The sequence below is a fragment of the Podarcis cretensis genome, assembly GCF_951804945.1.
Source record: "Podarcis cretensis genome assembly, chromosome: 3".
NCBI lineage: Eukaryota > Metazoa > Chordata > Lepidosauria > Squamata > Lacertidae > Podarcis > Podarcis cretensis.
In genome coordinates this window covers 115,226,201-115,244,516 of record NC_137172.1, presented here as the reverse complement: position 1 = coordinate 115,244,516, position 18,316 = coordinate 115,226,201, and the positions used below count along the sequence as shown (strand labels likewise).

At 41.7% G+C, this 18,316-nt stretch overlaps 1 protein-coding gene and 1 long non-coding RNA gene across 6 annotated transcripts in view; both read right to left on the bottom strand.

The window, feature by feature from the left end:
• The window catches only part of RANBP17 (RAN binding protein 17), a 192,397-nt gene that overhangs the window by 63,937 nt on the left and 110,144 nt on the right, over positions 1-18,316 (bottom strand). For all 5 annotated transcript variants that reach the window (XM_079969728.1, XM_079969727.1, XM_079969724.1 and 2 more), the window contains exons 15-19: positions 14,687-14,760; positions 13,978-14,058; positions 4,005-4,068; positions 3,798-3,906; positions 741-844 (exon numbers count right to left, since the gene is read on the bottom strand). In XM_079969728.1, the coding sequence (XP_079825854.1) occupies positions 741-844; positions 3,798-3,906; positions 4,005-4,068; positions 13,978-14,058; positions 14,687-14,760 (432 nt within the window). The remainder of the gene's footprint in view (positions 1-740; positions 845-3,797; positions 3,907-4,004; positions 4,069-13,977; positions 14,059-14,686; positions 14,761-18,316) is intronic.
• On the bottom strand, positions 4,958-13,579 carry LOC307212705. Its single transcript, XR_013837124.1, has 4 exons — positions 13,201-13,579; positions 12,724-12,835; positions 5,461-5,579; positions 4,958-5,068 (listed from the first exon to the last, which is right to left on the bottom strand). It is a non-coding gene; the product is annotated as an uncharacterized lncRNA (long non-coding RNA).

The window sequence follows — 18,316 nt, the reverse complement described above, 5'->3', positions numbered from 1 at the left end:
TTAATGGAAACTCCACAAACAGCCTAGTTTTACCAGTAATGCAAAATTCTCAGGGAAAATTCAACGGTGCAATTTTGCTTCTCCTAGTTTAAGATTATCAAGGCCTTTTGTTCTTCTACTTCAGCATTCCTCAGAGCCTAGGAACATAGCTGTCAACTTTTCCCTTTTTTAAAGGGAAATTCCCTTATTTCAAATAGGATTCCTCGCAAGAAAAGGGAAAAGTTGACATCTATGCCTAGGAATAAGCTCAGCACCACATGGGGATTGATACAGATAAGGAAGTAGGGCACCTTGCAAGCAGGGATGGGGCAGGGAGGTATCACAAGAGAGGAACGAGCAGAGAACCAATTCTACTTCTACCTAATCTTCCAACTTGTTTGCTCATTATGCCAGTCTCTGCTTCATCTTGCTCTGGAAACAAATCTCATGCCTTGCCCCTTCATGTAGGGGAGAGTAGATTCATATCCCCAGAGGCTTAAAAATGAAGAGTTCACATATGGACCTTCAAAGGGAAACATCACATAAACTAAAGCAGAACTGAGAAAAAGGCAACCAGCCAAACTGAATCTTTCTGTTTTTAAGGGCAAAATTACTTTCACACTTAATATCCATCAATTTAAGTCAATGGGCCTTAGTGTGATTTTTTTTTGGCTGGATGATGTCTCCCCACACATCTCTCCACCCCGCAATCTCCCTATTGGTTTATGAGAAATAAGATTTCCCACTTCAAAACAACTTACCTTTGCTTCCTCTTGTTTAAAACTATTGTTAAATATCTGAGCTAAAGTTTCAAATGAAACTGTCAGGGGAAGCATGAAGTTTTCAAATTCATCTTCATCTTCACCTATGGAAAAAAGGAAGAAAGGCAAGGGTTAAATGCCAGGAAAAGAACAATGAAGTCCAGGAGGCCTACAACAAGCTCCTAATATACAAAACTTGCTGCCCACCAACCTAATCATCTTCACAGGTGAACACCTAAGTAAGTCTTCCAACACTGATTTCAGTAAATGGACAGGTTGGCATGAGTGCAGGTGGTTACTCAAGTATCCTGGGCCCAATCTGCTCAGGGCTTTTGATGTTACAGCTTTAAAGGTTGAATCCACATTCTTCACAACTTCCCATTTTTACAGTAAGATGTAGTCTAGGAGACCACTCCAGAGCAGGGCCCTTGGGATGACTGACACTCATAGGACCCTACTAGCGTTAGTTACTCAGTTGTTCAGCTAGGGTAAGCCTGTGTGTAGGGCTATACACATGCACACACAAATCTGATCGGGGGCCCAAACTGGCACTCAATCCGCCCCAGGTCTGAATCCTGAATCTATTACTTCCTGCACTGCCTGCTGTGAATGGCAACACCACACCAAGGCTTCAGAGCAGGGTTTTGCCCAGCCAATATTATTTAATCTGTAGTTAAATCCAGCTTCCCTCATACTGTGTTGCATTGTACTCTTGAGTACTGATTTTCCATTGTTATGCAAGAAATGGAAACACAAAACTCATAGGGCATTTTGATATCATATCAAGAACTATAGCTGCCTATTATTCCAGTTAACATGTTAATTCTCCCAGTTGACACTGCTGATGTCTATATATTCTAATTATCTGTCTTCTTCTTATTTCTTTTCGATTTCTATATACCGGCTTTAGCACACATCCCTCTCATCATCACTTTCAGAATTCCCCCAAGGACTCTCTGGACTACTCCACTTGAGCAAACATGGGATGGAATTTGATGAAACAGGATCACACTTATTTGAAAGAATATACATCCCTTTGGATACATTCTGCACAATCAAATTTGAATGTGTGTACACGGCTGGCGCTGTGGGTTAAACCACAGAGCCTAGGACTTGTTGATGAGAAGGTCGACAGTTCAAATCCCCGCCACAGGATCAGCTCCCGTTGCTCGGTCCCTGCTCCTGCCAACCTAGCAGTTCAAAAGCATGTCAAATTACAAGTAGATAAATAGGTACCGCTCTGGTGGGAAGGTAAATGGCATTTCCGTGCGCTGCTTTGGTTCACCAGAAGCAGCTTAGTCATGCTGGCCACATGACCCAGAAGCTATACGCCGGCTCCCTCGGCCAATAAAGCGAGATGAGCGCAGCTACCCCAGAGTCGGCCACGACTAGACCTAATGATCAGGGGTCCCTTTACCTTTACCTTATAATGAGATCCAAGGCTTTTTGATCTGCTGAAGCCCCATGCCTCATGTGGTGTATCCAGGTATCTCATCCTGAGGCCAACTCATAGGCTGTGACTCAAAAATACATGTCCCTCATAACACACTCAGCTACATCAAGTCATTGTTACTGACACATGTGACAGGTACTATGTTGGATTTGTTGTATTACGCTGTCATGGAAACAGGCAGCCTGAGGATGGGGGATATAGATGTCACCCTTATGATCAGATCATTACCTCACAAAGGGTGTACATTTTCATGACACAGTCTCTGATGGGAGGCAGAAGAGAGATGAGATGAACAGGCCAAAGGATGGCCCAGACTTGGAGACTGAAAATTCCAATGGGTTTACAGAATGCTCTGGGAGATTAATTTTACTTATGCCTATAGGTGACCAGTTGAAGAAGTTACTACAGCTGCTAAGTGTTCTCTCATTCCGAATCCTAAATAGACCTTCCTTCGGTGGATGGATTACAGAAGGCTGCTGAGGCTTGGGAGACAATATAGCAAAGTGGTGCAATTTTTGTGCTCAGTTGGACCAAACAAGTAATTGAACCCATTTAAAAGGCTACAATTAGTGGCAGCGAAGAAGAGTTTTTTCTCAGCTTAGACAGTACTGTGTTATGGGGTTTGTTGGGTCCACATTTTGCACACACACAGAAACTGAGTAATCCACCACCTTCTGAGATGCATTAGCAAGATAGTGATTTTTATTCAGTCTAGCTATTTTTAAAACATAATCTGAGTCACTGATGCTAATGATCACTTTCAGTTTATTTCTTCCTCTAGATGCTATGGCATTTTAAACTTTTTTTCAAAAAATTCCAATGAGAATAGGGATTTTCAAGGTGCCAGGAAATAGCAATATAACTTTAAGGACTGTATAGATAGTTTACAGGTGAACTTTGCATATTCTAGTTTGAATCTGGTGAGGGACCTTCTTACTTTGCAGAGGAATATTATAAGTCTGGAAATAAAGTAGCATTAACTTAAAATACTGAATCATCTTTGGGACAATCTAAAGCCAGTGGAAATAAAAAGAAAGTACATTTCAAATCTGTCTTTTTGCTCCTGGCATAGAATCCAGGAAGAGAAAGTAGGTTCCTCAGTGAAACAGGGATAGATCCCATGTCCAAAGATCACACTTTTATAATTTAGCTGACCAATCTAGTAAGAAACATTAGCCTTGAAACGAAAGCCCGTAGGTAAATAAAATGAACTGGATCCAAGGAACCTGAATGGAATGAAAATAGCCACCAATACGTTCTACAAATATTTTGAAGGAGTATTTTTTAGTACATTCTATAGCAAATTTCATGCTGATTCTGGCACAAGCAGTCATGCGGACTTTAATGCAACCAGAAGAACCATGTTGAATTTAGTTTCACCTTTCTTGCACATGATGAGGAAAACAATCCTTCTGTGGGCAGATTAGGTCTCAAAGTGGTCATAACATGCTTTAATAACATGTCTGGCGTAGTGTTCTTTTGATTTAAAAACAAATATCAATATTGCCAGGAACTGATTATTAGACCATAGAGTAGACAATGTATTTGGGAGACCTTTCTAACTTCAGGAAGGGAGTGAAGGCATACAATGAAAAATTTCTTACCTAGATCTACCATGAGAAGGCGTGTGAGTGCAGTATAGAATCTGGTTCTGCACCTAAGGTCACTCAAACCATAATTATCATTTACACCCAAGAAAGGAAAGTGTTTACTCTGGTGGAAAAATGAAGAACAGATTAAAAAAAGTCACCACCATTCATTATTTTATGTTAATAACTTTTAAAATATTGAAGCTAATTCGAGAGACCTACCGTATGATTCTGCAGCATGAACTTCACAGCATCTATTTTCACAAGCTTTTTTAGGAGAATATAAGTGTTTGAAATTAAGGGAAACAACAGTATGCAATTCATATGCTGATAACACAAAACCTAACTTTTTAATGCTTATAGTCTTCAGAGACCCCATATTGGTAGCTTTACAGAGTATTAGAACATAGAGATTTCAAAAATTAGGCTTTTTGTTTTAAAAAATGCAGGATTATGAAATTATACATGTTTATATGTTTTTGTTTGTGTATGTGAGTGTGTTGTTTGCTTTTATTTGTGTTGGAAAACCAATAAAAATTATTTTTAAAAAAAATGCAAAGATAATAATAATTAATACATAATATTACTAAGCAGATGCGCAGAAGTTGTTAAAACTATCAACAGTCATGGTGTTCTTAATTTTTTTAGAAGACAAGTAGGAAATGTATGATACTTGTCAGGACATATAGAGGCCAATTCTTTCATCTTTTACAGCAGTCGTCTCTCACAGCAGATGGGAGAATGGGGTGCCAAATTCAGGTCAACCTTGTCACTAATCCTCAACAGGTAAGTGTGGCGTTCGTATGGAGCCCCCGGTCGTCTCACGGACTATTGACCCGTACACCACTAATCCACTGCCACCAACCAGGTCCTCCCTGGTAAAATCACTTCAGTCTCAGTCAGCTTCTCAATTAATAAAGAAAAGTGTATTTTATTTCAGACACAAACAAAACTTTTACAGCATTCCAAACCTTGTTGCTCTTTACTTTCTTAGTCTTATTTTCCTCTCTCTATCTCTTCTAACTCCCCACACTCAAGAACCCACTGCCCTAACTGTCTCTCTATTACCAACTGCCTTTCCCAACCAGCCAACCCACTAAATCCAACCAACTACCCACCAACAACTCCCAACGAACTCCTCCCCAAACTCCTCCCAGAACTGGTTTTATAGTCCCACTGATTCCACCCCCCTGGGTCCTGACTGGGCAACCTGTTTAACTATTTACCTCCAGCACTCTCTCTTAACGTCACAGAGAGCAGCTCTGTCAGAACAGATAGTGCTGGTCCTCTGTACAGTGGCGCCTCGCAAGACAAAAAGAATCCGTTCCGCGAGTCTCTTCGTCTTGCGGTTTTTTCGTCTTGCGAAGCAAGCCCATTAGCGGCTTAGCGCTATTAGCGGCTTAGCGGATCAGCTGATAAGCGGCTTAGCGGCTTAGCGGATCAGCTGATAAGCGGCTTAGCGGATCAGCTGATAAGCGGCTTAGCGGATCAGCTGATAAGCGGCTTAGCGGCTTAGAAAAGGGGGGGAGGAGGAAAAAACCCCCGCAGGAACTCGCAAGACATTTTCGTCTTGCGAAGCAAGCCCATAGGAAATTCATTTTGCGAAGCGCCTCCAAAACGGAAAATCCTTTCGTCTAGCGGGTTTTCCGTCTTGCGAGGCGTTCGTCTTGCGGGGCACCACTGTAGTGTGTATATTGCGGAAGAGGGTGGGATTTTCTCATGCAGAAGAACTGGCACAAAACTTGCTGTTACATATGGATCAAGGTTTTGAGCTCAACATCTCATCTCTCACAGTTCCTATTAAAATATTTTCTCTGTTTAAAATGGTTAAGACAGGAAGGAGCTACAGAAAAATACTGACATTATCCCGTACCATTGTTTTACTCTAGGAGAACCTTCTCCAACATGGTGCCCTCCAGATTCCAACTCCCATAGCCTCAGCCAGCATCACTATAGGTCAAGGATAATGCATTTGTAGGTAAAAACATCTCAAGGGCACCAGGTTGAGGGAGGCTGTATAAGGAAAGAAACAGATAAAGTAGTACCTTGATTCTCGAATGGCTTAGTTGTCAAACAAATCGGCTCCCGAACGGCGCAAACTCGGAAGTAAGCGTTCTGGTAGACGAACGTTTTTTGGAAACCGAACATCCAATATGGCTTCCAATTGAGTGCAGAAAGGTGAAAGGTGACTCGAGGCGAAAGGTGACTGAATGAGCAGCAAACCACGCCCCCACCAAGCCCCCTGGTTGGGTGCTCAACAGGGGGCGTGGTGCGCCAGCCATTTGAGTGGGGCAGGGGGCAGAACACCCCCTGCGTGACGCGGGAATCGTCTCCCGTTCACAACACCTCCCCTCCGGAAGGAAGAGAGGCCTTGCTGAACAAATCAGCTCCCGAACGGCGCAAACTCGTAAGTAAGTGTTCTGGTAGATGAACGTTTTTTGGAAACCGAACATCCGATATGGCTTCCAATTGAGTGCAGAAAGCACCTTGGTTTTCAAACGGTTTCAGGAGTCGAACAGACTCCCGGAACGGATTGAGTTCAAGAACCAAGGTACCACTGTGTCTCTGCATCAAAGTTAGCTATAGTGAGGCACTGAATATTCAATACAGCAAAATAGTCAAAAGTTTGGAAACACTATTTTACTGTGTATAAGACTATATTTTCCCCCAATTTTTTTAAGTTTGAAATTGGGAATCGTCTTATACATGGAATGTTGCAATTAATTATTTCTTAATTTTGGGATCAAATAATAGGGGTCTTCTTACACACGGAAAAATATGGCATTAGCCTTTCCTCCCAACACCTTGCATTCACAGTCAAATATAATTAAAGAACTTTATATAGCTATGAAACTAGTGTACACATATCTATCTTATTGGCTGAAAGTACAGTGGTACCTCGGGTTATATACGCTTCAGGTTACAGACTCCGCTAACCCAGAAATAGTACCTCAGGTTAAGAACTTTGCTTCAGGATGAGAACAGAAATCATGCTCCGGTGGCACGGCAGCAGCAGGGGGCCCCATTAGCTAAAGTGGTGCTTCAGGTTAAGAACAGTTTCAGGTTACGAACGGACCTCCAGAACGAATTAAGTACTTAACCAGAGGTACCACTGTACTAAAGAGAGGGTATAGGAAAAGAGTTTAAATTATATAAGCAACCTGGAAGTTATTCAAATTGGGGTCTCTATTAAAAAAATTGTTTTCTTTAATCCTAACATTTTAAAAGTCAGAACTCTTGGCACGCATGCAACATTTTGTGTGCATAGCTCCCCTTCTGCAACAGGACTTCTGTTTTTTCTCCTTCCCCCGTGCATCCCAAAAAAATTGTTTTGGAGCATGCTCCAGCCCTCTGCAGTTGATTTTGAGGATGTGAGGGTGGCTGGAAATACCGTATTTTTCGCCCCATAGAACGCACCTAGTTTTTTTGGGGGAAAATAAAGGGGGGGATTTATTCCCCCCCCCCGGCGCGGGGCTGGGGCGGGGGATGCCCGAGCTTCCCCCGACCCAAGAACAGGTTGCTATCCGCAAGCCTAGGGAGCCCTGCGGGAAGTCGCGCAGGTCTCCCCAGGCTTGCGGATATCTGTCCCCCGAGTTTGTGAGGCTGGCGCTGGGGAGAAGTGCGGTTCTCCCCAGTGCCAGCCTCCAAACCAGGTCGGGGAACAGCGGGAAGGCGCGCTGTGCCCCCCCGCTGTCCCCCGAGTTTGTGAGGCTGCCCGATATCTGCACAAAGCCCGGGGTGCGCTGTGCAGCGCTCCCCGGGGTTCGGGCTGCAGGCTGCTATCCGCAAGCCTTTGGAGCCCGGTGGGCACTCCCGCCGCGCTCCGAAGGCTTGAGGATAGCTTCCTGAAACCTGGAGAGCGAGAGGGGTCGGTGCGCACCGACCCCTCTCGCTCTCCAGGCTTCAGCGAAAGCCTGCATTCGCCCCATAGGACGCACACACATTTCCCCTTCATTTTTGGAGGGGAAAAGGTGCGTCCTATAGGGCGAAAAATACGGTAATAGGAAAGGAAAAGGCAGCTCCATTGGCTACATGGAAGTCCACTAAGCCAGAGAAGCCACAGCATTGGGTATGGCCTCTAAAGTTTACATCAGAAGTCTTCAGATTTTAATGGACCTAGCACCCACATTTTGCTCCTATCTGTAACCTCTTAAATTTTTGACTACAGGTAACTCGCAACTTATGTGCATTTAACTTGTACACATTCAGCTACACATTTGGCAATATATATATATATATATATATATATATATATATATATATATATATTATATAGCTGATCCATAAAGAAGGCTGATCACCGAAAAATTGATGCTTTTGAATTATGGTGCTGGAGGAGACTGTTGAGAGTCCCATGGACTGCAAGAAGATCAAACCTCTCCATTCTGTAGGAAATCAGCCCTGAGTGCTCACTGGAAGGACAGATCCTGAAACTGAGGCTCCAATACTCTGGCTACCTCATGAGAAAAGAAGACTCCCTGGAAAAGACCCTGATTTTGGGAAAGATGGAGGGCACAAGGAGAAGGGGACGACAGAGGGTGAGATGGTTGGATAGTGTTCTCGAAGCTACCAGCATGAGTTTGACCAAACTGCGGGAGGCAGTGGAAGACAGGAGTGCCTGGCGTGCTCTGGTCCATGGGATCACGAAGAGTCGGACACGACTAAACGACTAAACAACAGCAACATATAATAAAAGGTGGCAATCTCACCTGCCATTGAACCCAATGTGTTCTGACTATACTGTACACAATTTTGGCTTTACGCCAAAATCCCTATACCTAGAATGTAACCCCAGTGTAAACTGAGAGTTGCCTGTATTGTAATCACAATCCAGTATAGAAGCAAGCATGTTTAAACACACTTGCATCAATGGACTTTGGCCATAATTTTTATCTTTACTACATTTGTCTAGATTTTTCCTTCTTTCTCTATTGCCAAATGATAGTTTACAGCAATGCTTCTGCAACCAAGCCAGATTAGGTCTAGATGCGTCTTCATCAGCTGAAGATGAACATTTTAAATAATCCAGCTCCTAGGCTATGTTTTAACAATTACATGTAGTGACTTTTAGGTAACTTGCTTGATTGCTTCTTATCAAGTGACTGTTTTATGTTGTGAAGTCTTTTTGCAGGGTTTTTGCTTTAAACCAAAAGAAAAACTTTAATAGCTGCAATCACAGTGTAACTAGGAAGAACAATCAGATACCTGAAAGACACTTTGTGGTCAGTTCCTTCACAAAATAACCATGAGTGTGTGTGTGTGTGTGTGTGTGTGTGTGTGTGTGTGTATGTGTGAGTGTGTTAAAGTTAATTATGAGAAACAACAGAGGATGCATGAGGGAGTACCATGACTACACTGTCGGAAAGGAAACACTAACACATTCCATTATGTAAATGAATTCAAAGCTATTCCGTGACTGATCAGCTAGAAGGGACATAATGATTTATAATTCAAATAACTGAGCCTTAAAATCAAATTGGGCTAATATATTTCTAAATATGCAAGCCTGGAATAATTGTTAAAATAATCCAAAACAAGACAGCAACACAAATCATTTGTTGCCTCTTGTTGCTTAAAATACTCCCTATATATATATTTTTGTTCTTTTGTCTAATCTTTTCTAAAATTGTGATATTTTTTTTAAACTGTTATAGAATCTCTGAAGAAATAAATAACCCTTATGCATAATAAAAGATAAGTACCAATTTCAAGGAACATGTAGCGCTTGATTCTGAAAGAAAATTATATGCATATGAATGAATTAAGCAATGGGCAGGCATTTAAATTAAACTAATTATTTTTTAGCCTTTCAAATTAATCACAATTTAATGTACCCTGTGTACTGAAAATGGGCCCCCTGGATGTGGTCTCTAAAAAACATGGCGCTTCTCAACAAAGTTATATATAATGAAAGCCTAATCCTCAACCGACCACAGTGACTTAATCCCTATCAGAATGAGAAGGGCTTGTCTGAAGTGAGCTTGAACATCACAGCCACTGAGTTGCTCTGAAAAACTAATGCATTGTTAAAAGGTTAAAGTTTGCAATACCAGGAAGTATTTATAAACACTTCATATGTAAGAAATAAGAAGTACTTCAGTATTGTTCTTTAAAAGCTGAGCCAATAGATTTAAAAGAGGGAAAAATGTATGTATCGTTAAAAGCCAAAATGACCAGCAAAATTGGGTTGTACATCATTTTCCAACAAAAAGGAAAAACAGCTTCGACAGGTGTAATTTATCATTTTTCTGATTTAATACCAAAGAAATATATTAAAATAATAAAAAGAATCCTGAAATCCTCAAAATTTGTTGTGATAAATAGCCCTCCCTGCCTTTATTACATTATGCCTACTAACAGAAATATTGCATGGTGGATTTTGCCAGACAAGGACGATTATTTTCCAATAAAAAGTTGCATATTAAATTCCAGCACAAAAGTGGGTGTCTTAATACTTCTGAATTCTTTTTTCATTTGCCAAAGAACACAATTTTAAACTTAACTAATACTAACACATAAGAATAAAGTGAAACAGCATTTAGGTTAGCTCTATCATGCTACATTCATTTTAACTGGAAAAAGAAACAAATCACTGAAGTTCGAGTCAAATTACATTTAATGCAGTTTATTTATTCAAAACGTTGTTTATTTCATTGCTGCCAATTAAAAAAAAGTTAACTAGCAAAGTTAATGCCGATTTTATATGCTCTTTTCATTGTGTACCCCCATTCATCGCTATAGCAAAATTACCTACCAAGCAAGAGCGTTTTACAAAGTTCGTTTGAGAAATAATAATATCAAGGAAAGAGATGAGTATAACACTGAGTATTATTGGACCCTGGTTTGGAATGAAAAAGTGCATCAATTTCTATGAGATTTTTTAATAATAAATACAGTGGTACCTTGGTTCTTGAACTGAATCCATTCCGGGAGTCCGTTCGACTCCTGAAACCGTTTGAAAACCAAGGCGTGGCTTCTGATTGGCTGCAAAAGCTTTCTGCACTCAATCGGAAGCCGCACTGGATGTTTGGTTTCCAAAAAACGTTTGCCTACCGGAACACTTACTTCCAAGTTTGCACCGTTTGGGAGCTGATTTGTTTGACAATTAAGCCGTTCGAGAACCAAGGTACCACTGTATAAGCAACAAGGGGAACATATACCAAGCCATGCCACTGGACACCTAGCCCAGTATTGCCTTAGGGGTTCTTTCCAGTCTGGTTGAAAGAAGGAACCAGGTGTGAACCTAAATCCTCTTTATCAAAAGCATGTGCTTTACCCACTGAGCTATGATGCCTCCACAGTTTATTGTCCAATGCTGCTATATGCCACTGAATCAGATAAAGAGATGGAAAAAATTATATCCGAAGGCCAAGGATTCTTAAACACAGGAGATGTTTAACTGCTTTGATATTTACCTGAAGCCCACTTGCAATGCAATTCATTTCTTCTTTTAAAAAAATTCATACATTTTATGTATCTTTTAAATTATAATATAAATTAAAGGCAGCTTTAAAAACAGTGCTAGAACAAAACTGAAACAAGCATATATATTTTTAAAAAATAAAATAACAAATCTGAATCTCCACTTAATCAAAAGAAAACCAGAACCAAAATACTAAGATATAACATCAGAAGCAGGACCATTCTGCAATCTAATCTGAGTATAATATTGGCAATGAGCAGATGTGAACTGCACAGGTGAAAAACCATTAAAAGCTCAGTAGTACAGAACCTTTTGGACTTGACATCTATTATGAATTAGTATTAGCACATGGCAGGCAAAGTTCTTTCTCTGAGCACTCACAGGCCTATTTTCTTGTGGAAGAAAGGTTAACTTGCAGATCTTAAAGCAGCATATACAGTGGTACCTTGGGTTACATACCGTATTTTTCGCTCTATAAGATGCACCAGACCACAAGACGCACCTAGTTTTTGGAGGAGGAAAACAAGAAAAAAATATTCTGAATCTCAGAAGCCAGAACAGCAAGAGGGATTGCTATGCAGTGAAAGCAGCAATCCCTCTTGCTGTTCTGGCTTCTGGGATAGCTGCGCAGCCTGCATTCGCTCCATAAGACGCACACACATTTCCCCTTACTTTTTAGGAGGGAAAAAGTGAGTCTTATAGAGCAAAAAATACGGTACGTTTCAGGTTACATACGCTTCAGGTTACAGACTCCACTAACCCAGAAATAGTGCTTCAGGTTAAGAACTTTGCTTCAGGATAAGAACACAAATCGTGCTCCGGTGGCACGGCAGCAGCAGGGGGCCCCATTAGCTAAAGTGGTGCTTCAGGTTAAGAACAGTTTCAGGTTAAGAACAGACCACCGGAACGAATTAAGTACTTAACCGAGGTACCACTGTACAGCGGACCCTCCGGATATAAATTAAATTCGTTCCGGGGGTCCATATTTAACCTGAAAAGTCTGTAACTCGAGGCACTACTTCTGCGCATGCACGTGGCACTACAGAGTGCTTTTGCGCATGCGCTGCGAAATCCGGAATTATACACTTCCAGGTTTGCTGCGTTTGGAACCTGAAAGTTACGTAACCAGAGCAGTACATAACTCGAGGGCCCACTGTAAAGGAGTAAGCATTTGTTAAAGCTTGTTTGTTTCAGAGAGTGGAAGAAACAAGCAATTTCTGCTATAAAAGAAATGGAGAAGAAAACAAAGGTGGAAAGGCAGCTTGGAAGAACATGCTGATTCAATTGGGGGGTGGGGAATAGGAAGGAGAGCAAAACAGACATTCACACAACTAGTTTGAAGATGTCAGATTGGTCTGGGCCCAGCACAACACAGTGTGCCACCCAAGGTGGGTCACTGTCGCTATTGCTTTCCCCATTGCACCATCTTTTTCCTCAACCTTCACCCCTACTACTTTCCCCTCTCCTGCCTGCCGCTGCCTAGTAGCTCCTCCTCCTCCAATCTGGGGTCATCCTCACCTCTCAATGGCAAAGGACAAGGAGAAAGATGATGATTGAGATGAACACAGAGTGTTCTTGCACCACAACTGCTTTGCGGCAACTGCTTGAAGTTTAATGTTCTCTGCGTAGACTAGGAACAGAAGCAGCAATGAAAGAAGTTCATTACCTTTTATTACTTAAAGACTGATTATCTTCATATCTTAACAAAGCTATTTAAAGTAGAATTTCTTGTTGACCTTTAGTTTATTGAACAATAAGGTACTGAAAGAAATCATCGAGGAAAAACAATCATTTTTACCCTTTTAACATTTTAGCAATGCAATACAATAACCTCTTCTCTTCCGTCTTTGTCACATACAAGTGACACTTCCCTTTACATACACACACACACACACTGGCAAACATAAAATACCCAAACATACATTCACACCAGATCATGTTAACCAGCTCATTAAACTAGAAGTACAATTAGCTGAATGCTCAGTTGACCCTGACCTTGAGTTGCACAGCAGATGATGGCACTGGGCTGATGATGGGAGAAAGTGAAAAAGACCATGTGCTCTCCAAAAAGTCTAACTCACAGGACCAGTGAGCTGCTGAACATTCAATCAACGTCAGGCTCTGAAGCAAGCACAGAAAATTCTGGCCATCTCACCAATCACTGCCCGATTCCAATTGCCATAGCTGTTACCCTTTCATGGAAGCCATCAGAAGCAGGGTTGAAGGACACAATAAACCTATTTTGGTTTTATATCAAAATCCCAGCTTTACTGACCAATAAAACTGGACAGGAACCAGAACTTTTAGATTAATTTGAAAGGAAGATTACGTGCAAGATGGCATTTGTACAATGGACTATGCACAGAAAGGGCTATGCTTACCGTATTTTTTGCTCTATAAGACTCACCTTTTCCCTCCTAAAAAGTAAGGGGAAATGTGTGTGCGTCTTATGGAGCGAATGCAGACTGTGCAGCTATCCCAGAAGCCAGAACACCAAGAGGGATTGCTGCTTTCAATGTGCAGCGATCCCTCTTGTTGTTCTGGCTTCTGAGATTCAGAATATTTTTTTTCTTGTTTTCCTCCTCCAAAAACTAGGTGCGTCTTATGGTCTGGTGCATCTTATAGAGCGAAAAATATGGTAATTACTATTTCAGTATCAACTATTCCCAAGAGTATTAACAAGTAAAAAAGTAAAGATGAAAATGGTGCACATTCTACCATCGTCTAAACTACCCAGTGGATAGGACCCATGATATACAGTTAAAAGGATATCCAACTGAAAGGTCATTTAGAAACTGAAGAGTTCTTGAGATCACAGGCTCACATCGCCCCCAGTATTTAAGATTTGTAACACTAGAATTAAAAAAAGAAAAGTTTTACAAATGTATCTTCTAAACAGACATACACATGTACAATATTAGTTCAATGGGACTTATTCCCAGCTAACTGTATTCATCCCAGTTTGCAGCAATCCATACTTTCTTTGTTCTTGCCTTCAAACTCAAATTAAACTCTACTCTAAACCATCAGCCACCAGCCTGCTTAAAAATAACTTAGTTCCAGGTGGTATGAAGGCAAGAATTGGATTTTTTTATCCCAGTTACAAAGTTGCCCTTCTTATTTTTCTCTCCAGAGAAGAATTTGGACCAATGTTTCAAACAACTATCTAGAGAGTCAAGATTTGCTGAATAGTTTCCCCAGTGTATTATGCAACGTATTATATAATGTAGCATAAAAAGGGAAATACAAAATGAGCAAGGTTGCCTTCAGATTTGAATCAAAACGTGAAAACAACAGGAGACAGTTGCTAACTGATAATAACAGAAAAAGGGTGGTGGCAACAGTAAAAAGCCACATTAATTGCATTCATATGTCACATCTCAAAATTTTAAAATTAAGGCATTAACTATTAGCAGCATTTGCATTAATGTTTACATTGGGGGCGGGACAAAAACCACAAGAGAAGGTATTTCAAACTCACATTTTTGCCATAAATGTTTCTAGAACTTGGTTGTCATCTGTTATTCCCAAAACTTCTGACATTCGAGCATAAACCTGGAAAAAAACAATTCAACAGTGAAATCTTAATGGCTTACTGTACTGTGATTTTTTTAAACATGTATTGTTCTAAAGAGAGATCACTTTCTTTGGTAGCAGGCAACCAGCAAGTTGGGTGTTGGTTTTAAAAGTCAGTTCTGTTGTGACTATGAGGCTGAAAATATGGGCTAACTGTATTTCTCCTTGCTTCCTCCTCCTCCTATTCTATAATCCAGGTTTCCTCAACCTCAGCCCTCCAGATGCTTTTGGCCTACAACTCCCATGATCCCTAGCTAGCAGGACCAGTGGTCAAGGACGCTGGGAATTGTAGTCTCAAAACATCTGGAGGGCCGAAGTTGAGGGGACGACAGAGGACGAGATGGTTGGACAGTGTTCTCGAAGCTACCAGCATGAGTTTGACCCAACTGCAGGAGGCAGTGGAAGACAGGAGTACCTGGAGTGCTCTGGTCCAGGGGGTCACGAAGAGTCGGACACAACTACAGTGGTACCTCGCAAGACGAATGCCTCGTAAGACGAAAAACTCGCAAGACGAAAGAGTTTTTCGTTTTTTGAGTTGCTTCGCAAGACGAATTTCCCTATGGGCTTGCTTCACAAGACGAAAACGTCTTGCAAGTTTGTTTCCTTTGTCTTGCAAGTTTGTTTCCTTTTTCTTGAAACCATGCATTCAGGGGGTGCAATTGCGACTTGACTTCAAGGAGCAACTCATAGCACGCGGTGTGGTAGCCTTTTTTGAGGTTTTTGAAGACTTTGGTGATTTTTGAAGCTTTTCCAAAATCCGTGCTTCGCAAGACGAAAAAATCGCAAGACGAAAAAACTCGCAGAACGAATTAATTTCATCTTGCGAGGTACCACTGTAAATGTCTAAACAACAACAAGCTACAAATGCTGCTGGAAGGAGGGGTTGGGTGAGAAAATTGCTATGAAAGAACCACCTCCAACCCCAGAACCCAAAGCCACCCACCTTCTCCCAGGAAAATGCCGGCAGTCAGGCAGCTCCCTTCTCCTATCCTAGGCCTTGTCACTGCTTCTTCTTCCTGCTTGACCTTGTTTCTGCTTGATGCCCAACCCTGAAAGATTCAAATTGCTCTGGACCACCAGGCTCACAGCAATCCATGGCTATTTTAACCCAACTCGGGCGATGCCTGGATTCCCCCAAATAAGAATGATTCAGCCCAGGAGCTGGGCTTTGGCTGAATCCGCTTCACAGACCTACTGCCAACTACAGTGATGCCTCGCAAGATGAAATTAGTTCGTTCTGCGAGTCTCTTCGTCTTGCGGTTTTTTCGTCTTGCGAAGCACCCCTATTAGCGGCTTAGACAAAGGGGGGGGGGAAACTTGCAAGACTCGCAAGACGTTTTCGTCTTGCGAAGCAAGCCCATAGGGAAATTCGTCTTGCGAAGCGCCTCGAAAAACGGAAAACCCTTTCGTCTAGCGGCTTTTTCGTTTTGCGAGGCATTCGTCTTGCGGGGCACCACTGTATATTCTCAAATTCTGAATCCATCCATATGTCGAAAAGCTACGGTGACTAATATTTTTAGTTTCTTGCATTTGTCCTAAATTATTTATTATTGGGGATAAATGCTACTATTTTATTCTTTGTATGAGGAAGCAATTTGAGACCCCCATAAAAGATCTCATAAGGCAGGGGTCAGCAAAACCTTTTCAGCAGGGGGCCGGTCCACTGTCCCTCAGACAGTGGGCGGGGAATGAACGAATTCTTAAGCCCCCAAAATAACCCAGAGATGAATTTTAAATAAAAGCACACATTCTACTCATGTAAAAACACCAGGCAGGCCCCACAAATAACCCAGAGATACATATTAAATAAAAGGACACATTCTACTCATGCAAATACACACTGATTCCCGGACCGTCCATGGGCCAGATTTAGAAGGCGATTGGGCCAGATCCGGCCCCCAGGCATTAGTTTTCGAAATCTCAATGAATTTTTCATTTACCAGTTTTATGCCAAGCAGCATAAAATACAGCAGAGCAGTAGAGAGGCAAAGAAGAGCCAGGCAGGAGGTGGAATCAGGGCCTTCAATCTCCAAATCCTGCCCTCATACCAGAAAGCCACTTTCGGCTTGGTGAAGAAAGTAAGTTTTCCTTTTACTTTCCCAGCTCCTGGAGCTGTTGATTCTTCCTGAACTGAAAGTTCATTTTCATTTTTAACACAGCATTTTTGTGCAAAACAGCAGTTTTAAAATTTTAGAAATGGATTACAAACATGCCTTTGCTTGTGAAATAGTCGTGCTGCACCCTTTCCTTTGGGTGGATGGAAGCGAAATGGCTAGGTTGAGCTCAGGTGAGGAGCAAATGGAATAATAATAATAATAATAATAATAATAATAATAATAATAATAATAATTTATTTGTACCCTGCCCATCTGGCTTGGGTTTCCCCAGCCACTCTGGGTGGCTTCCACAAAGACCAAAAATACACTAAGAAGTCACACATTAAAAACTTCCCTGAACAGGGCTGCCTTAAAAAGTCTTCTGAATGTCAGGTAGTTGTTTTTCTCTTTGACATCTGATGGGAGGGTGTTCCACAGGGCGGGCGCCACTACTGAGAAGGCCCTCCGCCTGGTTCCCTGTAGCTTTGCTTCTCACAATGAGGGAACCGCCAGAAGGCCCTCGGCACTGGACCTCAGCGTCCAGGCAGAACGATGGGGCTGGAGACGCTCCTTCAGGTATACTGGGCCGAGGCCGTTTAGGGCTTTAAAGGTCAACACCAACACTTTGAATTGTGCTCGGAAACATATTGGGAGCCAGTGTAGGTCTTTCAAGACCGGTGTAATGTGGTCTCGGCGGCCGCCCCCAGTCACCAGTCTAGCTGCCGCATTCTGGATCAGTTGTAGTTTCTGGGTCACCTTCAAAGGTAGCCCCACGTAGAGTGCATTGCAGTAGTCCAAGCGGGATATAACTAGAGCAGGGAAGCAGGGAATGTGGCAATAGTTGGAAAGGATGTTGTGTGGATGCCACTCACAAGAATGACACACAGCGGATTTACATCCTCATTAAACTCCTGTGTGGACAAGCCCTAGACGTTGCATGCAATGATATTTCAGGATTCTTTAACAAACTTAGATTTTGTTTCAACATTTTGCGCAAGGCGTATGAATATTTATCATTTGTATGAAAACAAAAATAAAAATATACAAGAAAGATAGGAAGCTGTGTGCTATGTGGTAGCATTTTGCTCTCTTGTCAATTAACATTCAGATCATGGCTTAACAAATGAAACACTGGGAGAGATGTCAAATTTAACAAAGAACACTCCTTTAATCCTCCGTTTCCTTGCTGCTTTCGCTACTCCCTTTATCATGCATTCGCTATGATTCCTATTATCCCATCAAGATCTATGTCAACACTTATCCCTGGAGATGCCCCTCAACTACTAGAATCTGACAGCTAAGCTTTGGTGCTAAACAGGATCATTACCTCTTAAATCTACTTATCTGAACCACTGAATAAGTAAATTGAAAAGCTCATTAACAGCAACAATCTAATTTGTTTTCACATGTGACAGGGTCATTTTAAATAGCTGTGTGGG